The sequence below is a fragment of the Nyctereutes procyonoides genome, unplaced genomic scaffold, assembly GCF_905146905.1.
Source record: "Nyctereutes procyonoides isolate TBG_1078 unplaced genomic scaffold, NYPRO_anot_genome, whole genome shotgun sequence".
NCBI lineage: Eukaryota > Metazoa > Chordata > Mammalia > Carnivora > Canidae > Nyctereutes > Nyctereutes procyonoides.
Genome location: NW_026575134.1, coordinates 34,376,152 through 34,398,308, shown reverse-complemented (window position 1 = coordinate 34,398,308; position 22,157 = coordinate 34,376,152). Strand labels below are relative to the sequence as shown.

Sequence of the window (22,157 nt, the reverse complement as noted above, 5' to 3'; positions counted from 1 at the left end):
CTGTCTCTTTAGATTTGCCTTTTCTGGGCATTTCATATAAATGGAATAATAAAATACGTGTTCTTTTGTGTTTGGATTCCTTGACTAAGCATAATGTTTTAGAAATTCATCCATGTGGTTAGCATAGTACTATAAGTACTTTTAGCACTTTTATTCTGTTGCATAGATGTCGCTTATTTTGTTTATCCGTTCACTAGTTGATGTATATTTGGTTGTTTTCACTGTTTGGCTTTACAAATAATGCTCTTGTGAATATTTGCATAAAAGTATTTGAACATATGTTTCGTTTTCCTTGGGTAGATACCTAGTAGTGGAATTGTTGGGGTTTTATGGTAATTCTGTGTTTAACATTATGAAGAACTGCTAGATTATTTTCCAAAGTAGCTGCAGCATTTTATTTTCCCACTAGCAATGTATAAGGGTTCTAGTTTTTCCACATCCTTGTCCCCCCCTGCCCCCCACCATGTACACATATGTTTCTTTCTTTTCAAAGAAAAAAAGACCTGAGCTGAGATTGAGTTGAATGCCTAACTGTCTGAGCCACCAAGGGGTTGGGGTTGATTATTCTTTTTTTTTTTTTAAAGATTTTATTTATTTATTCATGACACACACACACACACACACACACATACACACACACAGAGGCAGAGACACAGGCAGAGGGAGAAGCAGGATCCATGCAGGGAGCCTGATATGGGACTTGATCCCAGCCCTCCGGGATCATGCCCTTAGCCAAAGGCAGATTCTCAACTGCTGAGCCACCCAGGCATCCCAAGGCTGATTATTCTTATACTTCAGGTTTTTGTTACTAATTCTCAGAGTATGATTAGCTAAAATAAAATAAAGTATTTATAAAATAACTTGACATTTAAGTGTGAGTGGGACAGACACATTAGAATTCCACACACAAAGTTAATTACATGAATTCCATGTAATTTATCTCTGTACTCAATTTTGAAGACAGATTTTGTACTAAATACTGCATGATAGATGAAGTAAAAATATCTAGCTTGACTCAGAATATGAGTTAATACAAAGAGCATTAGGCTTTATAAATAGGAAAATGAAGGCTCTACAAGATTACGTTTTGCTGAAAGTCTTCTAGCATGTTATTTGAAGAATCGGGACTGGAATCTGGGGCTCCTTCTAATCCAGGGTCTTTTTTTTCTTGACTATGAAAAGTTGATATATCTAAGACTAAAATCATATTTTCAAAGCTTAAAGAGAATTTTGTTTTTATTATACCAGAATATCTATATCTTCTGTGGCCAATTTCTTTAACACAGAGAAGAAAGTAATAGGACTACTTAAGGTGGGGTGCCTGGGTGGTGTAGTCCATTGAGTGTCTGACTCCTGATTTGGCTCAGGTCTTAATCTCTGGGTCATGGGATTGAGCACTGTGTTGGGCACCCCACTCAGTGCAGGTTTTGCCTGACTCTCCCCTTCTTGCTCTGTTCCTTTCTGCCACACTTTCTCTCTCTAAAATAAATAAATCTTTAAATTTTTTTTTAAATTTTTTTAAAATTTATTTATTTATGATAGTCACAGAGAGAGAGAGAGGCAGAGACACAGGCAGAGGGAGAAGCAGGCTCCATGCACCGGGAGCCTGATATGGGATTCGATCCCGGGTCTCCAGGATCGTGCCCTGGGCAAAAGGCAGGCGCCAAACCGCTGCGCCACCCAGGGATCCCTAAAATAAATATATCTTTAAAAAATAGATAGGTCTAGGGCAGCCCGGGGGGGGGGCGCTCAGTGGTTTAGCGCCACCTTCAGCCCAGGGCCTGATCCTGGAGACCCGGGATCTAGTCCCATGTTGGGCTCCCTGCATGGAGCCTGTTTCTCCCTCTCTCTGTGTGTCTCTCATGAATAAATAAATAAAATGTTAAAAAATAAAAATAAAAAATAGGTCTACATAAGGCAAAATCATTCATTCAGTGCTTAAGTAACTTATTGTGTGCAAGTACTGGCTTGTTTCCCTGGGATTTAACATATTTCATAGAACTTTTGCTAATTGATTTTATTTATTTTTATTTTTTTATTTTTTGCTAATTGATTTTAAAACTTGGAATGTGTTTATTTCTTAACTACTGTGGACATAAGAGTATGTTACCCAAGGGGTAGATTTGTATGTTCTTACTAACTGGATAGAAACTGTAAAATAGCTTATTCTCGGTAGTATGTTTTAAAACATTTTTTTCTTATGATTATATACCATCACTACATGAATTATCATTTAGATGAGATTTTTTTTCCTGTGGTTTCTTATCTGCCTTAAAACTTAATTTTCTTTGCTGAACATATTAGATTAAAATTAAGAAGTTTGGGACATCTGGGTGGCTCAGTCAGTTAAGCATCTGACCCTTGAATTTGGCTCAGGTCATCATTTTAGGATTGTGAGATGGAGGCCTGCATGGGGCTTGGTGCCTTGCATGGAGCCTGTTTGGGATTCTCTCCTATTCCTTTCTCCCTTCTTTCCCCTCCCTCTCTCTAGTTCTCCCTTTCTCCTCATCTCAAAAAAAAAAAAAAAAAATTAAGGTTAGGGAAAGAATGTTCAGACTTAATAGTGGGTAGTAACTGAATAATCTTTTGGTTTTATTTTGTAGCAAAATGTCAGTTTTTTAATTTGGCATTTAAGTGACAGCAACTGAAGGAAGATGATACTTCCCCCTGCAAAATTCTGGTCTTTCTTATCTTCAACATTGAATCTACCTTATTTTGAGTGGGTGGAGAGGGGATGGAAGATTGAAGTTTTATGCTAGGCTGGGAATATGAAGATTAATATTCTCCTTATTCTTCTCTAGGTCTTATCTCCTGTAATTTTGGAGTATATATGGGGATAGTTTAAGTTCTCTTTCTCCCTGCTACCCATTCAGGCCTTGGGAGCTAGGTAGAGCTATCTATATTAGACCAGGTTCTATATTAAATAATGTATATTTATTCAAAGAGATCTTACATGGGTTCAAATATGTGAATTTGTTGACCGTGTTTTGAGATATTTTTTTTTCCAGGATAATTTTTTTTAATTTGTCTTTTGGGGCTCCTGGCTGGCTGAATCAGTAGACCTTGTGACTCTTGATCTTGGAGTCATGAATTGGAGCCCCACATTAGACATAGAGATTACTTAAAAATAAAAATCTTAAAAAAATTTTTTTAAGAACTTTAAAAATCTGGCTTTTGTTTATAAAAATAAACAATGCCATGGTGCCTGTCTGGCTCAGTTGGAAGAACATGTGACTCTTTCTTTTTTTTAAGATTTATTTATTCGTTTTTTAGAGAGAGAGAGTTCGAGCATAAGTGATGAGGAGAGGAGCAGAGGGAGAGAATCAAGTGGACTCCCAGCCTCTGAGGCCACAGAGCCTGCCATGAGGAGTCTTCATTTGTAGGCTCTGTCACCTGACAGAACAAGGAAATGTATATGTGTAGACTGTTTTATTTTTTTAATTTCCTAAAAATTTTTACTTATTTATTTCAGATAGAGAGAGGGAGAAGCGGACTCCCCACGGAGCAGGGAACCCGACACAGGACTGGCTGGATCCCAGGACCTCAAGATCATGACCTGAGTTGAAGGCAGAAGCTTAACCAACTGAGCCACCCAGGCGCCTCCTAGATTGTTTTAATATAAAGCATGATTGCTATGATAATCTGAAAAGCAGATAAAATGGTAGGAATATTTTGAAAATAACAGCTGGTATTTGGTTTTTTATTATTAAAGAATTTTAAATTATATTCAGAATGAGTAACAAAAGAATAAAGTTAGATTACTACCTAACATTATGTACAAAAATTAATTCAAAATGGGGGTGTCTGGGTGGCTCATTGGATTAACTGTTGATTTCAGCTCAGGTCATGATCTCATGGTTGTGGGATCAGCTCCAAGTCGGGCTCCCCACTCAGCAGGGGTCTGCTTGAGGATTCTCTTCTGCTATCATTCAATTGGCACACTCTCTCTGTCTCTCTCTCAAATAAATAAATACTTTTTAAAATAATAAAGATGTTCAACATCATTAGGTAAATGCAAATCAAAGCTACAATGAGATACTATTTCACACCTACAAAGATGACTATTATAATAAAAACACAGGCCATGGGCAGCCCGGGTGGCTCAGCAGTTTAGTGCCGCCTTCAGCCCAGGGCCTGATCCCGGAGACCCAGGATCGAGTCCCATGTTGGGCTCCCTGCATGGAGCCTGCTTCTCCCTCTGCCTGTGTCTCTGCCTCTCTCTCTCTCTCTCTCTCTGCATCTCTATGAATAAATAAATAAAATCTTAAAAAAAAAAAAGTGGCTGACTCTTAGTTTCCGCTCAGGTCGTGGTCTCAGGGTTGTGGGATCAAGCACTGCGTTGGGCTCCAGCCTGAGCACAGTCTGCTTGAGAGTCTCCCTCTCTCTGCCCCTCCCACTCGTGCTCTCTCTCACCCTCTCTCTCACTCTCTAAATCTTTTTAAAAAAAGAAGACTGAAAACATCATGTCATGACAAGGATGTAAAGTAAAAGTGGAATGTTGATTCGTTACTGATGGTAATGTAAAATGCACCTATTTTATGACCCTGTAATTCCACTCCTAGATATTTAAGAGAAATGAAAACATATGTCCATGAAAGACTTCTATACAAATGTTCCTAGCAGGGAATATGGTCAATAATATTGTAATAATGTTGTATGGTGACAGATGGTAACTACATGTGTCATGGTAAACAGTTCATAATGTGTATAATTGTTGAATCACTGTCTTGTACACCTGAAATTAATATATGTCAACTGTACTTAAATTTTTAAGTCTACAGTGATATTTTTTAAGTATAAGATATGTGCATTTTAGAAAAACATTAAATATAAGTGCGCATGTGTGTGTATATGTATATATATGTGTCATGTACATGAGGGGGAAAAGGGCTCATTTTTATTTTGTAAATACTGCCTTTTAAATATTAAAAGAATGATGTAATTAGAAAACTACCATTTCCAATCTCCAGTGTGATAATTGAATTAAAAGTCATTAGTGGATGGTGTCTGAAACCTTTGGCTGTTGGGCATAAGATTTTTATACTGTAACACCTCACAGTTGCATTTTTTTTTAATATATGTATTTTATTTACTCATGGGAGACACAGAGAGAAAGGCAGAGACAAAGGCAGAGACACAGGCAGAGAGAGAAGCTGGCTTCTCTCAGGAAACCCGAGCTGAGACTCGATCCCGGAACTCCAGGATCACACTTTAAGCCAAAGGCAGATGCTCAATCGCTGAGCCACCCAGGCGTCCCACACAACCGCATTTCAAAGGAGAAAAAACAACTACAGGGAGAGATCTGACAGGTGTACATAACCACTTCAAGTTTAGCATCACCAGTAGTGAGACAGGCTGACGTGCATCTTCATCTGATACAATAAGAAGTACAGACTATATCATTTATGTGCTTCTCAGGAGGAATTGATTAGACAGAGTCAGAATTTGGGATAGTCTTCATTCAACTGACTTGGATTACTCAACAACAACAAGTGTGTCATGAAATCAAAACAAAAGGGATCTGGGATCAGAGGCAGGGTAAAGGCAGTGTTATCAATTCAAAGAGACATAATCAAATACAGTTCTTAAATTTTGGTTGGATTCTACATAGAGCTTTAAAATCCCAAACATTTTGGCAACAATTGGGAAATTGGAATATGACCTCTGTTATTACATACCACTATTGACTTAATGTTAAATTTCTTCAAGTCTAATAATGATAATTGACTATATAAAAGAATGCTCAATTTCTAGGAGATGCAACTGAAATATTTAAAGATGCAGCATCATGTCTGCAAGTTATATTCAAATAGTTTAATCTAAAAAAGCGTATGTGTGTTTATATCTGCATAAAGAAAAATGAAGGTAACGAAAAGTTGATGAATTTTAAGGAACGGATATAAGTTTTTCATTGGACTAGTTCAATTTTTCAATGAGTTTAAAATATTCAAAGTAAAAATCAAGGGGAGAAAAATCTCTTGTTCTGTGTTGCCCTCAAAATATATAAGTTTGAAATTTTCTAGGTATTATTTTAATTATCAGTTTAATCAAATTATCTGATATTCCATAGAAAGTTAGAATTAGAGGGACTTTAGAGATTATCTTGTCTAGTCCTTTATTCATACGGATGAGGAATTTAGTCTGACATTCATTAAGTTCCTTATTGAAATCCTTATTGAAATGTAAGCCAGCGGTAGAGCTTGGACAATGAACCTCAGCTGTCCTGTTTTCCAGGCTCTTGCTCTCCCCACCATACCATGTTTCTTCTCTCCCGGTAAAAGAAAGTAAAGTTAAATTAAGGAAAATAACTATGCATCATTTTTCTTCATAGGGTATCTTCAAAATATTACCCCATTTTGACAGTGTTGTGAGACTGTGTTTGATCTATTGGTGTGTAGGTCAGGAATTGGAGGTTTCTGCTACTTTTGATAATTGTTCTAGGAGAACAATGGTACTATGATTGGAGCTCTGTGTTTTTGGTCACTTCTTTTTTATTATTCTTTAGTTTGAGCTATGAAGAAGGACATCCCTCACATTCTGAAACCAATCTCCTTCAGAGACAGACCTTTGCAGCCTCTCATCAGCTTCCTGGATATGCTACCACACCTCAGCCAACTGGTAAAAATGCTCTTCTAGAATGAATCTGGCTACATGTAGTGAACGAGAAGAAAAATCAGTTTTCACATATTGAGTTATGCATGGGGGCAGGACAAAATGGAGCCTTGGGAAAAGTGAAATGAAATCAAAAGCTTGTCTTTCACTGATAGGGAATACCTATGTAATTAGTTGGGAGATCTTTTTTCATAGATCTTTGTGGATTTTAAATACTAACTACACTTGGTCAAATTAATATGTTTGCTGTTTCAGAATAAAATCGTTGAGGGTTGTAGATTTTTTGGCCTCAGATTTCAGAGATTCCTTTTAAAAATAAGAACAGAAATATAATTTTATACTCATAAATATTTACCTTGTGATATATCCTATATCTTCAAATGTAGGTCTTTCTGGAATATTTGATACTAGTGTGAACAGTGCCAGCACTAACACTAAAGAATCTTCAGTGATGAACTTTCTCTCTGCTGTTGAATCCCGAACTGCTCAGGCTGCTTCTTCAGGAACTACTCTTTTACCACAATTCAGGGCTCCATCCTGGCAGACAGGTGATTGATTCTTTGTTTTCAGAAATTTTAAGTCCAGAAAAAATACTGATAAAAAAGAAACTTTTCATGGCCTTGTCACTCTGTAGTGTGGCTGAGAGTAATTACTGACTTCCCAGTGAACTTTAAAACCTGGAATTTTTCACAATTTTACATTAGAGAGAAGTCAGATTTATCACTCTGATGAAAACAAATAAGTTGAAGAAGATAATTATTAAAAAATAAACCTTAGATATAAAGTTCTTACCTAACAATTTAAGTAGTTACTTGTCTACTTAATAGAAGCAAACATTCAGTTTCCTTTATTTTTCCATTTCAGCTTTATTGAGGTATAATTGCTATAAAATTGTTAGATGTTTGAAATGTGCTTTGTGATTTTAAGAGTACCCCCCACCCCAAGTCTGGTTAATTAACACATCCATCACCTGCCATATTTATCATTTTTGGCTTTTTTGGGAACAATTAAATTCATTTATCTTAGTGACTTCAGGCTGAGTAGGTAGTATAGTAAAAAATAGTCTCGGGACTGATTTCATCATTAGAGTAATGTAAAGTTATCCAGAATTGAACAGATTATGTCACTATTTAGTAAAAGCCATTATAGGCTGATATTATTGTATTTCCCCTATTTATATATACTATTTTAAACAAATTTTAGGGATCCCTAGGTGGCGCAGCGGTTTGGCGCCTGCCTTTGGCCCAGGGCGCGATCCTGGAGACCCGGGATCGAATCCCACATCGGGCTCCCGGTGCATGGAGCCTGCTTCTCCCTCTGCCTGTGTCTCTGCCTCTCTCTCTCTCTCTCTCTGTGACTATCATAAATAAATAAAAATTAAAAAAAAAAAAGAAATGTTTAAAAAATAAAAATAAAAAAAAAATAAAAAAATTTTAAATGTTATTTTTTCAAGTGTAACTATATATTTTGTCTTCATAGTAATAATACTTTTTGACATTTAACGGTAAGAAGAAGGTTTTTGAAAGGGCCAGAGAATCTTTTTTCCTTTTTTTTCTTTTTTCTTCTATTTTTCTAAATCAACAAAAAAAAAAATGTTAATGGCAGACACTAAAAAACATGTAAACAATAAACAATAAAAAGGTCTACAAAAGGGAAGGGGATAGTTCCTAACTACAGTCCCACTTTCGTAGAGAAGAGTTAAGTCTGATATTTACTCTTCTTTGGTAGAGTAAGTATCAGTAAATATCTTTGTATATCAAAACATATATATCCACTTAATCAGTGTTTATAGCAATAGTATTAATAGGATATGCCATAATTATTTGATCAGTCCTATGATGATGGACATATGTGTGGTTCCTACTTATTAGCACACACAATAACTATAAGGAGTTTCTTGTACAAATATCTTTGTGTCCACTTATTTCCACAGAATAAATTTCTAGAAGTAGAACTTTTGGGTCATAAAGCTATACGGTAACTTTTAGCTAGAATGCTTTCCTGAAATGTGAATAATCTCTTCTTGACAATACTTTATTAATTTCTGGTCAGCCTTTTATGATAAGCATGCACCTAGTATCATTGGAATTTGTTCATAGGAAGCCAAAACATTTTAAAATGTGTATATATATATTTTTTCTTAAGTTTTATTTATTAGAGAGGGGTGCACAGGGTGGCAGGGGAGGCAGAGGGAGAGGGAGAGAGAGAACCTCCAGCAGACTTTCCTGAGTGAGGAGCTGATTTGGATCTTGATCCCATGATCCTGAGATCATGACCTGAGCCCAAATCAAAAGTTGGACACCTAACAGAGTGAGCCACCTAGATGCTCCAAAAATGTATATATTTTGATAAAAGAAACTTTGCAGTGTTAATCTCATTGTATATTTTTAGATTCATTTATCATATTAAACGTAGGCAGTTTGGGTTTAATTTTAATGTTATGGATATTGTATCCTGTCGCAATTGCATTGAGATTTCAGGATAAATTAATCACTGGAGATTACATATATTTTTATTGCTTTCTTAATTTTCAGATGACCTTATCGAACATATATAAACTCATTTATATAACAATTATAAATAGGAATTACAAATACCTTTGTGACTTTGTTTTTGCTTTAAGAAAGCTAGCTGTTTTGAGGTGCCTGGGTGGCTCAGTCAGTTAAGTGACCAACCCTTGATTTCAGCTTAGGCCGTAATCTCAGGATCATGAGATCAAGTGCCACATTGTGCTCCATGCTTAGCACTCTGTCTGCTTGGGACTTTCTCTTCCTCTCCATCTATACCTCTCCCCTGCGTGTGCATACACATGCCTCTAAAATAAATAAGTAGGGTACTCCTGGGTGCCTGGGATGCCTGGGTGGCTCAGCGGTTGACCATCTGCCTTCACCTCGGGGCATGATCCTGGAGACCTGGGATCGAGTCCTGTGTCAGGCTCCCTATGTGGAGCCTGCTTCTCCCTCTGCCTGTGTCTCTGCCTGTCTCTCTCTCTCTCTAATGAATAAATTAAATATATATATGTATTTATATATAAAATAAAATAAATAAGTAAATCTTGAAAAAAAGATTCTCGCCCTCTGCCCCTCCCCATTGGCGCTCACACTTTAAAGACTTAAAAAAGAGAAAACTAGCTGGTTTTGAAATGTAATTTTCAATTTACATGCAGAAATAATTTGTCAGGCATTTTCAGTCTTTAGAGATTTTAATGGATTAGAGATTGTGTAAGTCTCTACTGTGAAGATGTGTGTGTGTCTGTGTGTGTATAATAGTATTTATGCTGTAATTGTTTAAAGTTTGTTATGTTTTCTCTTCCTAGGTATGCATTCCTCAGCAGCAACTGAGCTGTTCGTTACTGGACCTTTGCCAACCACTGGAACTCTTCCACCCTCTGCCCTCTCTGCTTATCAGCATCCCACCACCTTCAGCAATAGAAACTTTGCTACCACCTCACCTTTGGTGCTTCAGGATTCATCTTTTAACACTACATCGAATGGAATTTTAAATCCTCATGACCCTTTGCTACAAATCAAAACTTCCCAGGGAACTGTTCCAACTGCTTTGGCATTTGAGCGCCTGGGCAGTTCTGCGTTAAGTAACAGCATACCACCTCAGTCTTCAACATATCGCTCAGCTCAAGAGTCTGCACCCCATCTTTTACAACCTCAGTTTAGTTTGTTGCCTTCAGCACTTGGGGGAGCCCAGCAAACTCCTCAAGCCTACAGTTCAACTCTCTTTACTAGTTCTACTGCTTCCATTGAAAGAGCTCTTCTTCGAGAATGTAGTGTTATTAAACACCATCAGCGGCCTTCAGGTACCCAGTCTATTCAGGCACAACTGACTGGTTCACAGCATTCCTTACATAGCTATCTATCAAATGCAAGTGTAGTTAATTTTCAGGAAACAAGCAGGCAGTCATCTTTATCCTGTAGCCCAATTGGAGATTCTACTCAGGTGAGCAATGGAGGATTACAACAGAAGACCTCCCAGGTGTCATTGGAACTTGCTCAGTCTTACTCATCTGCAATTCCATCATCAGGGTTTCCTCCTACTACAAAAGTAAAAAGCTGTTCTACGAAACAACCACTAACGTCAACTAAGACCCCCAAACCTCAAAGTATAATTCCTCCTGTGCAAACATTAAGCTATTCCAAACCTTTACATAATCAGAGTTCTGTAATATCAGGCCAAGCACAAATTTATTCTACAGCGCAGCTACCAAGCCTTTTATCTGTTAGCCAGTCCCAAAATTATGGCTTAGTACAGCCACATAACGTGCCATCTATTGTTCATTCACAGGTTTATAGATCCAACAAAGTTGAGAAGTTGCCATCCTTGTATAAAACATTGACTTTTTCTGGATCATCTCAGACTCTAACTTCTGAAAATCAGACACTTAATTATTCTCCTAATCAACAAGAAGTGTTATCTTCAGTTACAAATGAGAACTACCCTGCTCAAACAAGAGATCTATCTTCAGTTAGTCAGTCTCAAAGTTATTCATCTAGTCATTCTCAGGGTTTATCACCAGTTAGCCAGACACAGGTTAGTTATTCATCTCAGTCACAAGTATTGTCTGCAGTCAGTCCTTCAGAAAGCTATGCTTCAGGGCAGTCCCTGACATTGACAGCCCCTTCTCTTTCCTATTCTTCTGCCTCTCGGACTCAGAATTTGTCAGATTCTAGCCCAACCCAGAATTATATTTCTATGCATTCTTCCCAAAATGCTCAGACTCCAGGGTCATCCTCTCCCCAGTCCCAGAAGTTTTTGCCTGCTGTCCAGTCATCATCTTTTGCATCCTCTACTCACTGTCAGACGTTACAGAACAGCATACCTTCCCCTGATCCAAAGTCTTATGCTGAAAGAAAACTTGACTCAAATGTGTATACATCTTCAAAGCAAGAGGAGGATTTTCCAATGCAAGAGTTACAGGTATTACAGCCACAAGTATCTCTTGAGTCATCGACCCAAAGGCTATCTGATGGAGAAATTAATGTTCAAGAATCAGCTTATAAGGTGTCAAAAGCAGAGGACAGATATTCTCAGAGTGTGATCAGAAGTAATTCTCGTCTTGAGGATCAGGTTGTTGGGATTGCTCTACCAGGGTCAAAAAAAGAAGAAAGCATGGTTGGTTCAGTGACACAACTTACCCAACAAATTGGCCAAGTCAGTGCAGCAACCCTTGATATTAAGAAGGCAACTAATTTAATGCCAACCCCACAGATAAGATTGAATACTAAAGACCTCAACCAGCAGCATGCTCTTATACACAAGGTACATGAAGCCAAGGTCCAGGAGCAACATGATCAAATAATTAATGCCTCATCTCAGATTCAAATTCCAAATCATTCTTTAGGGCATGGCCATCAGGCATCTCTTCCTAATACACAGGTTCTTTTAGATTCTGCATGTGACCTACAGATTCTTCAGCAGTCAATACTGCAGGCAGGTTTAGGACAAGTAAAGGCATCTTTACAAGTACAGCGTGTTCAGAGTCCTCAACAAATAGTACATCCTTTCCTTCAAATGGATGGCCATATTATTCAGAGCAATGGTGATCATTCTCAGCAGCAACTCCATCCTCAAACTTCTGAAATTATGAAAATGGACCTCTCTGAGTCTTCAAAACCATTACAACAACATCTAACAACAAAGGGCCATTTTAGTGAAACAAATCAGCATGATTCAAAGAATCATTTTGTTTCTCTTGGATCAATATGTTTCCCAGAGGCAATGCTTCTCAGTGATGAGAGAAATATTTTATCAAACGTAGATGATATCTTAGCAGCTACAGCAGCAGCTTGTGGGGTTACTCCTTCTGACTTTTCCAAGTCAACTTCAAATGAAACCATTCCAGCAGTTGAAGATGGTGATTCTAAATCTCATTTTCAACAGTCATTAGATGTTGCTCATGTGACTTCTGATTTTAACTCCATAACAGCTGCAGTAGGAAAGCCCCAGAATATAAATGACATTTCCTTAAATGGAAATCAAGTTGCTGTAAACCTTTCAACTGTACCTAACCTCCAGTCAAAAATGACTCTCGATCAACAGCATATTGAAACTGGTCAAAATAAAGCACCTAAAGTAATTTCACCAGTGGTTGGACCAAGTCATGAAGCCCAGGAGCAGAGTTCTGGCTCATTCAAGAAACAGTCTGCTACCAATCATGAATCTGAAGAGGATAGTGAAGTTCCTATTGATAATACATTAAATAACAGCAGAAACCAAGAGTTTGTTTCTAATAGAAGTGTAAGTGGAGAGAATGCTGCATCAGAGAGTGAGCTCACCTTGGGGGGTGATGACAACAGTGTGTCGGTGAACCCAACCAGAAGTGCGCTTGCACTGCTGGCCATGGCCCAGCCCGGGGAGGCCACTGGTGTCAAGATTGAAGAAGAAAATCAAGATTTAATGCATTTTAACCTTCAGAAGAAAAAATCTGGGAAGGGGCAAATGAAAGAGGAAGACAACAGTAATCAGAAACAGCCAAAAAGACCTGCCCAGGGCAAACGCCAGAATTCAAGGGGAACAGATGTGTATTTGCCATACACTCCTCCTTCCTCAGAAAGCTGCCACGATGGTTATCAGCATCAAGAAAAAATGAGACAGAAGATCAAAGAAGTGGAGGAAAAACAACCAGAAGTCAAGACAGGATTTATTGCCTCTTTCTTAGATTTTCTGAAATCGGGGCCCAAGCAGCAGTTTTCTACTCTTGCCGTCCGAATGCCCAACAGGACTAGACGACCAGGGACCCAGACTGTTCGTACATTTTGTCCCCCGCCACTTCCAAAGACAACTTCTACGATACCCGCACCTTTAGTGTCTGAAACTGGGGGTAACAGTCCATCAGAAAAAGTTGATAATGAACTTAAAAACTTGGACCATTTATCTTCATTTTCTTCTGATGAAGAAGATCCTGGAGTATGCAGTCATGATATTTATAAAAGCGCCTCTATTACCTTAACTACTTCGGATGCTACTTCTGATAAAAAGAAGAAAACGGGTAAAGTTTTAAATTTTAGATTCATAATTATGGCTTTCCACTATTATTTGTATGGTGATAGACTGGGCTTTAAGCTTTTTTAGCTTGAAGCAGGTCTGCAAATAAATTTTCAGGGCAAAATGCATTGGTGGGTATTTTACGTACTTACTCTTTTGCGTATGCTCCTTCCCTGTAGGAAAGTTTTGGGTTTTAGGTTGAGAACTTGGTGGGTTTTTTTTTACTTTCTCCCACGTGACACATGACTTACATGGTAAGTATCCAGACTTCTCTAATCTGAGACATCTTGAGGTGGTTTACAGGTATGAGGCATTGTGCTGTACAGTTCTAGTATAAACTGTCATATTTTCTTGGTATGTCAGTTTTTACCTGAAGATTAACGTTTTAGTGTTAAATATAGTTACGTGTATTATGTACACGAATATAATTAAGGTAACATTTAAAAAATATGTGTTGGCTCCAGACTGTGTCGCCAAGTCTTTGGGTATGTGTTTCACTTTACTCTGTAGTTAAGGGAACATTTAGAGGAACTGTTTTGAGAAGCACTGCCTCATGTTTTAAGGAACATGCTAAGGGAGAATATATGTAACAATAATAGCCATCACCTCTGTGCTGGGAACTAGTAGCAATGTTATGAGATATTCATTGTTACCTCCAATATATAGATGATATAACCAAGAGTAAATGAATTGTGTGGGTCCATACAACTAGTAACTGACAGAGCCGGAGTCTGCACTCAGGTTTGTTTGGTTGTAGAGCCTGTATTCCTGCCTAGCTCTTTTGTATAAGTAAAGTGGTGCTTTAAAAGTTTAAACTCTGTTGTGTGATGTACTCTTAGCTTCTCTCTGAACTCAAGACTACCTTTAACTACTGGAGTGATCTGGAACAACTGGTATCCCAAATAATCTGTTAGCATAAACATCTGCTAACACATTTCTAAAGAATTCTCACTTTGTTATACAGGGAAATTGGTATAATGGAAAGTCAATGTTAGAATCAAAGACGTTATGGACGTGGCTAATCTAATCGTAGTAACGTTTTAGACTCCTTTTCCCCAAATTCAGACTGCTTTGCAATTACTTTTATATTCCCTCTTCCATTCGTAAAACAAAGCTTTTGTAATTTCTGTTCTAAAATAGGAATCTAAGACTGGTTTCTTCCAGACAGGTATTATTGCCTCATTTGTAGTTGAAATCCTCATCACCAACCCAGTTCTTCCTGTTAGGTATTCGAAGTTCTCTCGATGCCATCCCCACTGCTTCCTCCTGTGCAAGAGCTCATCTCTTGCTTCTTGGTAGAATCCTTCACACCAGTAAGATACTTCTCAGTGCTTCTAGGGGAAAACATTAAAATAATATGTAAAAACTCTTCCTTCCCATATTTTACTTTCTGGTTTCATTCTTTCCATTTATCCTCTTCTATAACAGCCGAACTTCTCATTGTTCCTGAGACCCATAAGCCGCACTTTCACAATTGTCTTTGAACAGGTTTTTCTCTAACCAGAATTGCCCTCTTTGATATTTTCAGCCCAGCAGACATTTTGTCGTCTCTGAAGACCATCTTCAAAGTCACTTTGTGGAAGTTACTCCAGGGACAATTCATGCTCATATCTTCTAAATTCACACAGCTCTCAAGTATCTCTGAAGGGCAAATTTAAATTTAAATTGCAATGAGGTCTAATTTACCCGTTTCTTTATGATTTGTGCTTGTGTCCTAAGAAATCTTTGCAAACATGTTCTGTTTTCTTTTCTTTTTTTTTTTATAAATTAATTTTTATTGGTGTTCAATTTACCAACATACAGAATAACACCAAGTACTCATCCCGTCAAGTGTCCCCCTCCGTGCCCGTCACCCATTCACCCCCACCCCCCCATGTTCTGTTTTCTTATAGAAGTTTTTAACTTTTGCATTTTACCTTTAGGTCTATGACCCCCGTCCCCCCTTTTTAAAGATTTTGTCTATTCATAAGAGACACAGAAAGAGATGCAGAGACACAGGCAGAGGGAGAAGCAGGCTTCTTGCAGGGATTCCAATGCAGGACTCGGTCCCAGGACCCCGGGATCATGACCTGAGCCAAAGGCACTCAAACACTGAGCCACCCAGGCGTCCCATGTGGTTTTCTTATGCAGTCTTTCAGTGTGGTGAACTTCACTAATTTTCAAATATATTCATGGCCTTGCATTCATTTCTAGGATAAACTCCAACAACTGTGAAGTATTGGTTTTTTTTTTAATACATTGATGAGTTCAGTTTTCTAATTTTTTTCCATCCATGTTTGCAGTGGATATTGGTCTGTAGTTTTCCTTTTGTAATGCTTTTGTTAGGTTTTGGTATCTGGTTATTGCTGACCCTATAAATGAATTTGGGACTATCCCCTTCTTTTCTTTTTTCTGCAAGAAATGGAGTAGTACTGTTTCTTCCACAAATGGTTGTTTGAATTTGTTAGTGCAACCATCTGGACCTGGAGTTCTTTTTGTCAGAAAGGTTTTTTGTTTGTTTGTTTTGTTTTGTTTTGTTTTGTTTTTGTCTGAAAGTTTTTTGCTGTGAATTCAGTTTCTTTGATATGGAACTAATTCACCTTGTCTGTTTCTTCCTGACTGTGTTTTGATAGTTTGTATCTTTGAAGGAATTGACCTATTTTATCTGAGTTGTCAAATTTATGGGTATAAAGTTGTTGGTAGCATTTCTTCATATTGGTGATTTGTATCTTCTTTGTTGTGATTTCTTATGGTAGAAGCCTAAATTGTTCATTTGAGACCCCTCGTCTTTTCTACTACATTTAATATTACAAACCTCTCACTGCCCCCTGCTTTAGCTGTATCCCACAATTTTATTTTTATTATTTTTATTTTCTTTCAGTACTCTTTAATGCTTCTTCTTTGATACATGAGTTATTTAATTTTCAAATATTTGAGTGTTTTCCAGACATCTTTTCTTTATTGATTTCTACTTTGTGTAATTTTAGTTCTCTTAAATTTGTTAAGGTTTGCTTCATGGCCCAAAATATGCTTGGTCTTTTTTTTTTTTTTTAAGATTTTATTTATTCATAAGAGACACAGAGAGAGAGAGGCAGAGACACAGGCAGAGGGAGAAGCAGGCTCCCCGTGAGGAGCCCGATGTAAGACTCAATCCTGGCACTCTGGGATCATGCCCCAAGCTGAAGGCGGACGCTCAACTGCTGAGGCACCCAGGCATCCCAAAATGTGCTTGATCTTGATTAATGTTCCATGTGTACTTTCAATTAATGTATATTCTGCTGGTGTTGTTGGATTGTTCTGTAAATGTTGATTAGGTCAAGTTGGTTGTTAGTGTTATTTAGGTTTTCTAGGTCATTGCTGATTATTTGTTCCTTGTTCTGCCGATTACTGAGAGTGGAGTGTTGAAGTCTCAAAGTATTTCTGTAGATTTTTCTATTTCTCCTTTCATTTCTGTCAATCAATTATTGCTCTGTGTATTTTGAGTTCTGTTTTAGATGCATGCACCTTTAAGATTGTTAAGTTCTTGTGAATTGACCTTATCATTGTATAATGTGCATCTTTAATATTGGTATAATCTTACTTGAAGTCTACTTTGATCTGTGACATTATATTTAATGTGGGTATTTTGTAGATAGTATATATTTTAGTTTTGTCTTTTATTTAAGCTTTAATCTCATAATCTCTATCTTTGAATTGGTATGTTTAGACAGTTTACATTTAATTTAATTGTTAATATAGCTAGATCTTCCATTTTATTGTTTTCTGGTTTCCCCCTTTTTTGTTTCCTCTTTCCTAGCTTTTAAAAACACATTATTTGAACTTTTGGTATTTTATTTTTAAATTTATTTCTGTTTTTTCCAGCAGTTATGTTTTTGTATTCTTCTAATGGTTGACCTAGTGATTAGCATCCATTTAAAATAAATATGTTTATGATTTCAAGTAAAATATTGAAGCCTAACAACCATACAAGTCCCTTTACCTGTGCGCCCGTATGTTCACATATTTGTCCTATATATTACATCTATCTACACATATTGAAAACCATAATAAAGGAATAATTTTTGCTTTCAAGTCCAATATACTTTAAATTACTTAAGAGGAGGAAAAAAGCCTATTGTGTTTACCTAGACATACAAATTTTCTATTGCCCTTGCTTTATTCCTGATATTCCAGGTTTCTCTCTGGTATCATTTCCCATCAGCCCAAAGAACTTTTCCTTTTCAAAGACTCTTTCTTTTTCTTTGGTTTTCAGCAGTCTAATTGTTTATCCGGGTAGGGTTTATCCTATTTGGAGTTCACTGAGCTGCTTGCATCTGTAAGTTATGTCTTTAACCAAATTTGAGAAATTTGGGGACATTTTTTTTCTGCATCAATCTCTTTCTCTGCTTATGGGATTCCGGTGACACAAATGTATAACTTTTTGATACTGTTTCTGAGGTTCTGTTCTTTTTTTTTTTTTTTAAGTTTTTATTTATTTATTCATGATAGACATAGAGAAAGAGAGAGGCAGAGACACAGGCAGAGGGAGAAGCAGGCTCCATGCAGGAAGCCCGACCTGGGACTCAATCCCAGGACTCCAGGATCACGCCCTGGGCCAAAGGCAGGCGCTAAACCGCTGAGCCACCCAGGGATCCCCTCTGTTCATTTTTTTCAATCCCCCCCCCCCCGCGTTCTTCAAATTGTATAATTTTTATTGGCCTATCTTAAATTTTATTGATTTTTCAGCCTTCTCAATTCTGTTCCTGATCCCATCCAGTGAATTTTTTATTTCAGATATTTTTAAATTATAAAATTTGTCTTTGATTCTTGTTTCTTGTTTCTCTTTTTCTACTGAGAATTTACATACTTCTGTTCATTTTAAAAGTATGCTACCTTACTTCCTGGAGCATGGTATAACAGCTGCCTTCAAGACTTTGATAATTCCAACATCTAAGTCATGTTAAAAGTGGCATCTAATTTCCCTTTGAGAATTGTCACTTTTTTCTAGTTCTTTGTATATTGAGCAATTTTGGATTTTATCCTGGACATTTTGAGTACTATACTGTAAGACTCTGGGTTCTATTAAAATTCTCTGGAGAATACTGATTTGTGTTGTTTTAGCAGGCAGTCAGACTACAAAATTCCATCTCATCTTTGAGTGGTGGTTTCAGTGTTGGTTCAGTTTACCAAAGCCTTTGCTCTACTGCTTTGGATCTGTCTCAGTGGTTAATCCAGAACTTGGGTGATGAGTAGACTTTGTTATAGTTTAGATCTCAAAGCCTTCATTATGCTAATTTGAATCTACTTTGCGTAAGTGCAGTTTAGCATGAACGGATTGTATGTGTTCATATGTAGAATTAGCGGATACCATTCTGCAGCTGTTTCCTCTCTGGGAATTTCCCATACTACCCAGCTCCCTGCGTTCCTTTTCCTTAGGCATTTGTGTAGAAAGCTGGAATTTTTCTTGGAGCTTTAGCTGCTGATGCGTTGACACAGTTATCTGCATGTGGGGGTTAAGGTGATACAACAAGACCAAAAATAGGGAATTCCCCTAGGCTTCCTCCCTCAGCTTTATTGAAATATAATTGACTATATAAGTATATATATATAATTATATATGTCCTGAAACATTCCCTGCATTCTTCATGCCATAGTGGCCCTGTTTCCAGTTTCCTCTAGAATGCCAAAAATACAGGCATTCTGTCAGGGTTTAAGATGTCTGGTTCACCACCATAGCATTGCAGCTTTGTTTTTTTTGTTTGTTTTTGTTTTTTTAAAGATTTATTTATTTATCTATGAGAGACACACAGAGAGAAGGAGAGACACAGGCAGAGGAAGAAGCAGGCTCTTCACAGGAGCCCAATGCGGGACTCAATTACAGATCCTGGGATCACGACCTGAGCCAAAGGCAGCCACCGAACCCCTGAGCCACCCAGGCGTCCCTTGCATTGCAGCATTGTGACTTGGGTTGCCCTCAGGGCAGGTCTGGGAGAGAGAAAAGAAAAAAAAGAAATGGCATTTGCCCCCCACATTCTTCACCTTGCACGAGGCTCCTCTCTTTTACTCTTCTGTCTAGAAAGACAAATTTTTCTTGGAGTTTTTGTTGTCTGTGCCCTTGCAGTTCTGCATGGGGGAGTTATCTCTGGTCAATGCTAGGCGAGATGAGAGGAAAGAAGTAAGAAACTTTCCGTTTATTGTTATTTAAATTTGCCCTTACCTCTCCAGTCCGCCTGCTTTATTAACTTCTCAAATTCTTCAGGTAGTTACCCTTTATATATAAATAAATAAATAAATAAATAAATAAATAAATAAATAAATAAATAAATAGATAGATAAATAGATAGATAGATAAATAAATAAATAAATAAATTTATCTATTTATTTATTTATTTTTTAAAAAAATATTTTATTTCTTTATTTATTCATGAGAGAGAGAGAGAGAGAGGCAGAGAAGCAGGCTCCATGCAGGGAGCCTGACGTGGGACTCAATCCTAGGTCTCCAGGCTGAAGGTGACGGCGCTAAGCCGCTGAGCCACCCAGGCTGCCCTATTTATTTATTTTAATTAATGAGAGATACAGAGAGAGAGAGAGAGAGAGAGGCAGAAACACAGGCAGAGGGAGAAGCAGGCTCCATGCCGGGAGCCTGACATGGAACTTGATCCCGGGTCTCCAGGATCACGCCCTGGGCTGAAGGTGGTGCTAAACCGCTGAGCCACCAGGGCTGCCCACTACCCTTTATATTTTGTTCAAAGTGTTTATATGTAATATGGGGGGGGGGTGATAATAGGCTCTAGTGGGCCTGCTTCATGTTGCTTAGCACAAGAAGCCATAAAATTTTTAAAATTCATTGTTTTATCAATTTATAGTCATGATTTCTGATGCTCAACTTATCCTATAATCGGCAAGTAGGAGTTCCTTCAATATCTCCATTTTGGTTTTGGCATTTTTATTGAATTTTTATTCTCAATTTCTTGCATTTTTAGATAGTTATGTCTTGTAAAAATAATAGAAGTGTTACCTTTCTCTTTCTCTCTTTTTTTTTTTTTTTTTTTTTGTAATTTAATTTACTGGCTTCAGCCTCTGTTTAATAGTAGCAGTGATAGCAATCATGCTGACCTCCTCCTTGGTATTAAATAGAATATGTAGTGTTTGACCATGAAATATATTTGTTGTCAGTTTCCAGTACTGTACACTCTGAAAATTTCCTTCTATTCTGAGATTCTTGTTTTTTTTAAAAAATTAACAGTGGGTATTAAATTTTGTCAGATGCCTTTTTGAACCTCTAATCTCCTTTTTTCCCCCACATTAACCTGTTACTTGATTTCCTAATTTTGAATTTGTTTTGAGGTTCTTAAAGAATATTTTTAAATTAACAATGGATATTAAATTTTGTCAGATGCTTTTTTGAGCTTCTGATAAATTTTTTCGCACGTTAATCTATTATTTGTTTTTTTTAAGATTTAGCTATTTATTTTAGATAGAGCATGTATGCAAGCAGGGGGAGGGGCAAAGGGGGAGAGAGAGAGAGACTCTCAAGCAGACTCCATGTTGAGTACAGATCCCAACTCAACCCTGAAATCAGGTCCTGAGCCAAAACCAAGAGTCTGTCTTAACCAACTGAGACACCCAGGCACCCCAATCAATTACTTGATTTCTTAATGCTGAACCTTTTTAAGATAACTCTACCATGAACTCTGCTGAACCTTTTTAAGATAACTCTACCATGAACTCTGCTTTGTCATGATTAATTATTTTAATCCATTGCAAGATATAAGTTTCTACTGTTTTATTTGGGATTTTTACACCTAAACTCACAAATGAGATTATTGCTTATAGTGTTTTTTGTCTTAATCTTTTTTGTTCTTTCTTGCTCTGAATGTGTTTGAATCTTTTTCTTACCATTCTGTGAAAAGTTTGCCTATTTAATAGTTTTCACTGAACCAGTGTGCTTTTCTTTTTTTACTCTTCTTTTCACTTTTTTTACTCAGTTTTTAATTTTTTCTTTAATCAGTTCTTTTTCCCTATCTTCCCTGGGTTCCACTTACTGTTCTCACTCTGGCTTCTTGAGTTTAATACTTAATTGATTTTTGTATATCCTTGCTGTTTAATGAATAGCATTAAAGTGTAAGTTTTCATTATACCTAGCTTTATTTATGCCTCTGGTTTCAATTTGTAATGCTCTCACCATCCTTTTTAAATGGTTTATCATTTCAGTTTTGATTTCCTTTTTTACCCCAGAGTTAGTAAGAAATAATGGGGTTTTGCCTGTTTCCTAGTAGGTTTCTGTTTTTAGTGGTGGTGGTAGTGGTATTCCTTTATTGCTAATTTATGACCCTATTGTATTTTGGTCAAGAGAATGCTTAAATAATGCCTACTTTTGGAAATTTATGAAAATTTTGTTAGTAGTTTGGTCAATGGTCAATTTTTATAAATATTCCATGAATACCAGTTGCTAGTAGATTGTATTTGGTAATGCTGTTCAAATCCTTTGTATCTTTTTGTGGTTTGTTTAATAAATGACATTAGGTCACATAAGAAAATGTATATGTATATGGTGGAGGAGGTAAATGACAGGTCTAGAATGTGCCTTA

At 37.1% G+C, this 22,157-nt stretch overlaps 1 protein-coding gene across 4 annotated transcripts in view; it reads left to right on the top strand.

Moving 5' to 3' along the window:
• The window catches only part of QSER1 (glutamine and serine rich 1), a 71,086-nt gene that overhangs the window by 23,343 nt on the left and 25,586 nt on the right, over positions 1–22,157 (top strand). For 3 of the 4 annotated variants that reach the window (XM_055300972.1, XM_055300969.1, XM_055300970.1), the window contains 3 exons: positions 6,506–6,618; positions 6,999–7,160; positions 9,929–13,612. In XM_055300972.1, coding sequence (XP_055156947.1) covers positions 7,064–7,160; positions 9,929–13,612 — 3,781 coding nt within the window. In that variant the 5' untranslated portion in view covers positions 6,506–6,618; positions 6,999–7,063. The remainder of the gene's footprint in view (positions 1–6,505; positions 6,619–6,998; positions 7,161–9,928; positions 13,613–22,157) is intronic. The other variant, XM_055300971.1, reaches the window with a different exon arrangement.